The sequence below is a fragment of the Scardinius erythrophthalmus genome (genome assembly GCF_964197995.2).
Source record: "Scardinius erythrophthalmus genome assembly, chromosome: 5".
Classification (NCBI taxonomy): Eukaryota; Metazoa; Chordata; class Actinopteri; order Cypriniformes; family Leuciscidae; genus Scardinius; species Scardinius erythrophthalmus.
Window position 1 is genome coordinate 156,927 of NC_138225.1, and position 9,562 is coordinate 166,488.

At 40.8% G+C, this 9,562-nt stretch overlaps 1 protein-coding gene across 2 annotated transcripts in view; it reads right to left on the reverse strand.

Moving 5' to 3' along the window:
* Positions 1-8,710, reverse strand: part of ift74 (intraflagellar transport 74) — a 53,172-nt gene extending 44,462 nt beyond the window's left edge. The window contains exons 1-8 of one of the 2 annotated variants that reach the window (XM_081366023.1): positions 8,570-8,692; positions 5,080-5,197; positions 2,760-2,892; positions 1,290-1,338; positions 1,102-1,200; positions 770-830; positions 596-655; positions 450-511 (exon numbers count right to left, since the gene is read on the reverse strand). In XM_081366023.1, the coding sequence (XP_081222149.1) occupies positions 450-511; positions 596-655; positions 770-830; positions 1,102-1,200; positions 1,290-1,338; positions 2,760-2,892; positions 5,080-5,157 (542 nt within the window). In that variant the 5' untranslated portion in view covers positions 5,158-5,197; positions 8,570-8,692. Of the gene's footprint in view, positions 1-449; positions 512-595; positions 656-769; positions 831-1,101; positions 1,201-1,289; positions 1,339-2,759; positions 2,893-5,079; positions 5,198-8,569 lie in introns of both variants that reach the window. The other variant, XM_081366024.1, reaches the window with a different exon arrangement.
* Between the last annotated feature and the right edge of the window lie 852 nt (positions 8,711-9,562).

Sequence of the window (9,562 nt, forward strand, 5' to 3'; positions counted from 1 at the left end):
CCAATCACAGCAGTGGGTGTTTACACTGAAGACTCACAGCCAATCACAGCAGTGGGCGTTTACACTGAAGACTCACAGCACACGCCTCTTCAGAGTGTTCAAATCAGAGGGATAATCAGGCAAGGAAAATGCCTTTTATTTCTAAATTATAAAAAAAATTTTATACTAACATTATAAGTGCACCCCAGGAAACATTATGAAACAATAAAACAATGCAGTTCATGACCCCTTTAAGACTTGGGCAGTGAATGCTGTCATTGCACTTTAAAACACACCTTATTTAAAGATTTTAAAAGCTTGTCAGAGATGTATACAATACTTTGTCCTAAGTATCCTAGATTTTTTTCCGCAATATGTAAAATCACTGATTTAAAAAGAAGTTTCGGCGTGACTGCTCTGACTCAGCTTGATGAGGAGACTCAAACTCTGCAAAAGACAAAAGCACTTACTCTCTTCTCTCAGTGAAGATCACGTCCATGCTCTGAGCTTCTCTGTCGTTCTGTGCTTTCAGCTGATGACACACACACACAGAGAACTCAGCAGGAATACGAGGAGAGTCAAGAAGAAATAATGTGTAGAGATAACGTGAACTCACCATGATGATGTCGTTCACGACTTCGTCCATCTCAGTATTTGTGTTCAGTTTGTCAACAAGCTGGAGATTTAGAAAAAGACACAGATTACTTAAATAATGACATCTTCATGTGCCTCAAAATTACAAATTACAAATACAAATACAACTAAGTCCAATGGTTATAAAATAATGTACCATGTTGTAATCTGCCAGATGGCCTTGAAGATCTTTGATTTCTCCAGCCAGGACTTCTGCTCTGCTCACACAGGAAGTTTTAAGACATGAAATTAATTATCCTGATGTCATCAAAACTAAAGAAAAAGTCCTTCTCTGAACAATTAAGGGGCTCTTATTAGCGAATCAGAAATATACACATATATATCATATATATTTATTCTTCGAAATATATACAATTTAAAACGTAGGATGCGTCATGTTATTTTAAAGACCAATATTATTATATTATAATTTTTTGTCTTTTTTGTATTATTAAGACATAATTCTGGTGGCTCTGAAGGTAAGCGTACCGTTTCTCATACGACAGGAACACTGAATTCTCCTGACTGGAGGTGTCGATGTCCTTCTGTAGTTTAGCAGACTCCATCGTCAGCTCGTTTATTTTACTCCTGAAGCAAACAAACGAAATATTAATCAGACCGTCTTATCTGAGAGATAATGAAACAGACACTAACCCTAATGACATGAAGAAAATTACCGTAATAACCCGAGGTAATATGACTTATCCAGGATTTGCCTCTGAGGTCCTGAAGGAGTGAGAATAAAAGGGTGAGTGTGCAGATCTCAGATCAGTCTAACACTAACACTGATCTCACATCAGTCTGACACTAACACTGATCTCACATCAGTCTGACACTAACACTGATCTCACATCAGTCTAACACTAACACTGATCTCACATCAGTCTGGCACTAACACTGATCTCACATCAGTCTAACACTAACACTGATCTCACATCAGTCTGACACTAACACTGATCTCACATCAGTCTGACACTAACACTGATCTCACATCAGTCTAACACTAGCACTGTCTCACATCAGTCTGACACTAACACTGATCTCACATCAGTCTAACACTAACACTGATCTCACATCAGTCTGACACTAACACTGATCTCACATCAGTCTAACACTAACACTGATCTCACATCAGTCTGACACTAACACTGATCTCACATCAGTCTAACACTAGCACTGTCTCACATCAGTCTAACACTAACACTGATCTCGCATCAGTCTAACACTAGCACTGTCTCACATCAGTCTAACACTAACACTGATCTCGCATCAGTCTAACACTAACACTGATCTCACATCAGTCTAACACTAACACTGATCTCACATCAGTCTGACACTAACACTGATCTCACATCAGTCTAACACTAACACTGATCTCACATCAGTCTGACACTAACACTGATCTCACATCAGTCTAACACTAGCACTGTCTCACATCAGTCTAACACTAACACTGATCTCGCATCAGTCTAACACTAACACTGATCTCACATCAGTCTGACACTAGCACTGATCTCACATCAGTCTGACACTAGCACTGATCTCACATCAGTCTAACACTAACACTGTCTCACATCAGTCTAACACTAACACTGATCTCACATCAGTCTAACACTAACACTGATCTCACATCAGTCTGACACTAGCACTGATCTCACATCAGTCTGACACTAGCACTGATCTCACATCAGTCTAACACTAACACTGTCTCACATCAGTCTAACACTAACACTGATCTCACATCAGTCTAACACTAACACTGATCTCACATCAGTCTAACACTAACACTGATCTCACATCAGTCTAACTCTAACACTGATCTCACATCAGTCTAACACTAACACTGTCTCACATCAGTCTGACACTAACACTGATCTCACATCAGTCTAACACTAACACTGTCTCACATCAGTCTAACACTAACACTGATCTCACATCAGTCTAACACTAACACTGATCTCACATCAGTCTAACACTAACACTGTCTCACATCAGTCTGACACTAACACTGATCTCACATCAGTCTAACACTAACACTGTCTCACATCAGTCTAACACTAACACTGATCTCACATCAGTCTAACACTAACACTGATCTCACATCAGTCTAACTCGAACACTGATCCAGCAGAACAGAGGAGCTCCACCTTTCCCGCTGGTCTTCATCCCGCTGAGGCCCTGCTGCGTCACGGGCCGATCCGCCACTCTGATCTGAGCGGATAGAACCCCCGCGGCGGCCATGGGTCCTGCTCTGGTGCCGGGACGAGCGGTCCCCGGGGCCTGTGACACACACACACACACACACACTCATCAGTGCGATCTTACACTATCACCACCTGCGACACACACACACACACACACCACTGCGATCTTAAGCCTGTTTTATACTGCGTCGAACTCACGCCGTAGCTACGCCGTAGGCTGTGTGAAGCGCGTGTACCCTTTGGCGTACCCTGACGTGCACCTCTCCAAAAATGTAACAACGCGTCAACTCTACGCGGACACAAGCGCTGTGATTGGTCTGCTAGAACCCCTCCCTCGGGTTTCACATGCTCCCTCTGCAAGTGTAATTGTGCGTCAACGCGGACAACGACGCAGAAGTATAAATGAAAACCAACGCGTTGCCTACAGCGTAGAGGCTCCGGCGTAGGTCCGACGCAGAAGTATAAAACAGGCTTTACACTATCACCACCTGCGTCACACACACTCACACACACACACACACACACACACACTAGGGCTGTCAACGAATATTCTAAATTCGAATATATATTCGAATAGTTTTAAAAAACAGAAATTCGAACGTGAAAATTAATATTCGAATGTGAATTTCGAATATGGAAAAACACGCCCGAGGGGCGCTGCTGTCTGCTTTGCGAGTGGGCGCGCGCACTGCCTGAAGCCTTGTTTATACTCGACGCGTCCGCACGAGCGGCAAAAATGACGTCATTGCGGTGTGGGCGGTCGTGCGCGTTGGGTTCGCAAGACCCAATTTCGCCTGCCGGTGTGCGCGACATTTTTTGTAACAACGCGCGCGGCGCCGCATCCGAAGATGAACAACTTCGAGCCGAATCTGGCCGAGCTCGAACTTCTCACCACACCGGCACCCAGTTTGCACGTCTAAATTAGTTGCTTACATTTAAAAAATGAGCATACAATAGCATAAAAAGTATTTTTAATGAACATAAAGGTCCATGTTTAATAAAAATGTTCACGAAACTTAATGAAATGTTTAGTGAAATTAGAAAATATGTAAGAGATTGTTAATTTATTTATATTGTATACACATTCTCATATCCATATATTTTGTTTTATTGTCACTAGTAATCTCAGCGTTTACTGGGTTTACATGATTCTTTTTGTAGTGTGGTGGTGTACTAAAATAAACATTGTCACGTGTACAGCTTCTTCTTCTAACCGCTGATTCCTGATGGTTTAGAGGATAATTTCTTGAGTCGCCCCCTATCGTTTCAAAGAATAGTACAACGGCGAGCGCGTCAAGTAGGCTATAAACGCCTCGTCCGTTTGGGGGTGCGCGCGCAGTCTGCGGAGCCAGGCGAAAGTATAAACAAGGCTTAACGGTTTAAATTAACAACAACAATAAGCACATGTTGAGTGCTGATCAAGAGTTTTGTGCAAGCAATTTAAGGTCGCCACTCTTGTCCCAAATATAGCAGGCTTCATTCAGTGATTGAAACAAATTTATTAACATTAATTGAAGTTTTACAGTATAGAACCGACACTGAACGCTCCGAGCGAGCTGTGCTGTGGTAAACATGGAACTTCTCTGTTTAACGTTAAGTAAAATGAGGCACACAATTCCGAGAAATGTGACAACAAAGAACTTTTACCCTGAGGTTCATAAAAAATAAAGTGCTATTAAAAAAGAAAAAGGCTACTTACATTCTTGGTGCTTGTATTTAAAAAAAGGGAAAAAAAAGGGAAAAAACGGACTGCAATTTATTCCACTGTCTTTTTAGTGCCCTGTCACCTTTCAGCAGTGAGGCGGTGCTAGCCGGTGCGACTCGTGGGCGAGAGCCAGGTCTGCGGTCTTGGCCATTAGTTTATTTACTTGGTTTTGGGTTGGTAATACATTGTCAAATATGTTTAAACTTAAATTAACTACCTATACAAGTAGTTATGTGTCTTTGTATTAATTTGTCCTATTATTGACAAAATGCGCAACCAGATGTTCGAATAGTTCGTGTTTTTTAGAGGGAATATTCGAACATCATTTTTGAGCAATTTTGACAGCCCTAACACACACACACACACACACACATCACTGGAATCTTACACTATCACCACCTGCGACACACACATACACACACACACATCACTGGAATCTTACACTATCACCACCTGCGACACACACATACACACACACACATCACTGGAATTTTACACTATCACCACCTGCGACACACACACACACACACACACACACGCACACACACACACACACACCGCAGTGCTGACTCTGATGGCTGTCGGTGGGCGTCCGGCGCTGAATGACCCGCGGCTCATGGGCCTCTGACCCGCCATTGTGTTCTGATGGTTCTGGAATCCACTGATGCTTCAGTGTCTAATGAGGGATTATAATCAAGGTATTAATCAATATCCTTCTAAATATCACAAGGCTAGAACTGCTAGCTTAGACCTTGGGTTAGGCTATAACTGCTAGCTTAGACCTTGGGTTAGGCTATAACTGCTAGCTTAGACCTTGGGTTAGGCTATAACTGCTAGCGTAGACCTTGGGTTAGGCTATAACTGCTAGCGTAGACCTTGGGTTAGGCTATAACTGCTATCGTAGACCTTGAGTTAGGCTATAACTGCTAGCTTAGACCTTGAGTTTGGCTATAACTGCTAGCTTAGACCTTGGGTTAGGCTATAACTGCTAGCGTAGACCTTGGGTTAGGCTATAACTGCCAGCGTAGACCTTGGGTTAGGCTATAACTGCTAGCGTAGACCTTGGATTAGGCTATAACTGCTAGCGTAGACCTTGGGTTAGGCTATAACTGCTAGCGTAGACCTTGGGTTAGGCTATAACTGCTAGCGTAGACCTTGGGTTAGGCTAGAACTGCTAGCGTAGACCTTGGATTAGGCTATAACTGCTAGCGTAGACCATGGGTTAGGCTAGAACTGCTAGCGTAGACCTTGGGATAGGCTAGAACTGCTAGCTTAGACCTTGGGTTAGGCTAGAACTGCTAGCGTAGACCTTGGGTTAGGCTAGAACTGCTAGCTTAGACCTTGGGTTAGGCTAGAACTGCTAGCGTAGACCTTGGGTTAGGCTATAACTGCTAGCGTAGACCTTGGGTTAGGCTAGAACTGCTAGCGTAGACCTTGGGTTAGGCTAGAACTGCTAGCTTAGACCTTGGGTTAGGCTATAACTGCTAGCTTAGACCTTGGGTTAGGCTATAACTCCTAGCTTAGACCTTGGGATAGGCTATAACTGCTAGCTTAGACCTTGGGTTAGGCTATAACTGCTAGCGTAGACCTTGGGTTAGGCTATAACTGCTCGCTTAGACCTTGGGTTAGGCTATAACTCCTAGCGTAGACCTTGGGATAGGCTAGGCTATAACTGCTAGCTTAGAACTTGGGCTAGGCTATAACTGCTAGCTTAGACCTTGGGTTAGGTTATAACTCCTAGCGTAGACCTTGGGTTAGGCTATAACTGCTAGCTTAGACCTTGGGTTAGGCTATAACTGCTAGCTTAGACCTTGGGTTAGGCTATAACTGCTAACTTAGACATTGGGTTAGGCTATAACTGCTAGCTTAGAACTTGGGTTAGGCTATAACTCCTAGCGTAGACCTTGGGTTAGGCTATAACTACTAGCTTAGACCTTGGGTTAGGCTATAACTGCTAGCTTAGACCTTGGGTTAGGCTATAACTGCTAGCGTAGACCTTGGGTTAGGCTATAACTGCTAGCGTAGACCTTGGGATAGGCTCTAACTGCTAGCTTAGACCTTGGGATAGGCTATAACTGCTAGCGTAGACCTTGGGATAGGCTAGGCTATAACTCCTAGCTTAGACCTTGAGTTAAGCTATACCTGCTAGCTTAGACCTTGGGTTAGGTTATAACTCCTAGCGTAGACCTTGGGTTAGGCTATAACTGCTAGCTTAGACCTTAGGTTAGGCTATAACTGCTAGCTTAGACCTTGGGTTAGGTTATAACTCCTAGCGTAGACCTTGGGTTAGGCTATAACTGCTAGCTTAGACCTTGGGTTAGGCTATAACTGCTAGCTTAGACATTGGGTTAGGCTATAACTGTTAGCTTAGAACTTGGGTTAGGCTATAACTCCTAGCGTAGACCTTGGGTTAGGCTATAACTACTAGCTTAGACCTTGGGTTAGGCTATAACTGCTAGCGTAGACCTTGGGATAGGCTCTAACTGCTAGCTTAGACCTTGGGTTAGGCTATAACTCCTAGCTTAGACCTTTGGTTAGGCTACAACAGCTAGCGTAGACCTTGGGTTAGGCTATAACTGCTAGCGTAGACCTTGGGTTAGGCTATAACTCCTAGCTTAGACCTTGGGTTAGGCTATAACTGCTGATGTTTGTAACTGTAAACGGGCCTATGATCTCCTGTGAGTCTTGAAGCTGATTTCTGCTGATGAAACTGCAAACTATCTTCAGTAAAACTTTTCTTCAATTTATTATAATTCTGACTCTTGTCTTAAATTGACTGCACTTCTATCTCCTGGTCTTTATTAAACACATCTGGTCTTTAACTGTAAATCCCCTAACAGTTCAACAGAATAAAGAGGAGAAGAAGGGAATATATCAGAGTACACCAGAAGTGTAATACAGTACAGTAGCACAGAGTGCAGAGTTTATTATTTATTCCTGTGATCAAAGATGAATTTTCAGCATCATTACTCACGTGATCCTTCAGAAATCATCTCCCTTACTGTCTGAACAGCACAACTGTTTTTCAACACTGATAATAATCATGTACGCTTCTTCAGCATCAGATCATCATATTAGAGTGATTTCTGAAGGATCATGTGACACTGAAGACTGGAGTTATGATGCTGAACATTCAGCTTTGACCACAGGAATAAATTACACTTTACTATATATTCACATAGAAAACAGATGATTTACACTGGAATAATATTTCACTGTTTTTACTGTATTTTTGATCAAATAAATGCATTATTGGTGCATTAAATGCACAAATCCGGTTCCCTAAATACTAACCCTAGGCAGTTTAGAGAGAGTTAGGCTACCAGTTAAACAACAACAACATGACAAAAGCGAATTGGTACATTTAATCCACTTTCTTTAGAAAGTGAAATATATAAAATAGCTGTAATTAGATCATATTCATGATTATTAAACAAAATGTGCAGTGCAGTAGCACGACACACTGTCTATGACAGCATCAGATATTATACACCGATTACCATATTCATGTAACATTATATCAACATGAACACCATTATAAACATTTCCGATTCAGTGAACCGATTCAAAAGAGTGAATCATCCAGCATCGCGCATCTAGCCTACTGCTGAACTATTGCCAGAACTGCTGAATGCTGAATAGGACAATAAGAAAGCGTTTAAAGAGCAACAGAGCGATTTCAGGAGTTTTCTAAAGAATATGGAGATTAATATGTGAATATGATATCAAAGTTTGAAGCACACAGTGAATTACAGGCGATGAAACCCGGAGTCTGTGTTTAACTGTAATATATACTGTAACGTTAACCCTAAACACGAGAGCAAACTGAAGTTTAAAACTCTGCCTTTCAGCTGCAAACCGAAATAAATAAATGGAAAGCCATAAAGAAACCGTCAATAAAACAAACAAACACGCAGATCTTTATCCGCTACCGTTAGCAGCAGATTTAGCAACAAAGCTGTTTCCTTTGGTCTTGTTCTCAAGAAGAAAATCTGTTAAACTAAGGAAATGGCCACACAACGAGCTAACAACATAAGTGACCGCTCACCTTCAGCTGTGAATCTGCAGTTTGGGTTGTTTTCTGTTTTCACTGTTAGCAGTTTTGATTTAGCTCCTTCACCAGGCGAACCAAACGCTCGCCTGAGTTACTTAGCAACCATGAAGTCATCGCGAGATCTCCCGCGAGAACAGCGCTGTGACGCGCCAGTTTCCTCTTAAATATTTATCTACTATATCTAGAATCTTTATCTAGAATAGACAGGTTTCATTTAGTTTATTATATATTCATGTTATTTTTGTTCTATAGAAAAAGAATCTATTAGCCATCAGTTTTGTAATTGTATATACACAAAGTTTCTTTGGGTGGATGTGGATAATTGCAGTAGAAGGAAAACAAATGTTATGATTAAATTAAATAATTTTGATATATGTATGTATTATTCCAATGAAAGTAATAATAATAATAATAATAATACCTTTACTTTTATTGTACAACTTTTTATTATTTTGGGAAAATTTCGTAAACACAAGAAGAAATGGTCAGGATCCAAGCCAAATTTATTCATTTTCTTCAGGACACTAATGATTATTGCACCAGTCTGGAGAACATCGTCAATAAGAAAGCAAGAAAGACTTGTGATATCTTTAATGAATATACAGTTTTTATATTAAGTAATCAATGATCTGTACACTCTTGCATGTTTTTTTTCTGTTTGTTTTTTTTTTTTTTTTTTTTTGAGGATGGGTTAATATGTGATTTCTGTATAATATATTGTATACTACTAAAGTTCGTTGATTAATAAAAAATAAAAAAATAAAAAAATAATAAAAAAAATAAAATAAAGAAAAACTATAATAACAGAATATATGTTTAAAACAGCACTGTTTCACGCCCAATTGTAATTGCGTACCACAAGAAGCCTAAAGATGCCACGCATTATTATCATTTTATTCTTCTTATATTTTTTTCATGATCTCGTTTTTTGGATCTAATGTTTTTGTAATTTTTTTCCCAAGCGAGCAAGTCCTGATGCAAATGATG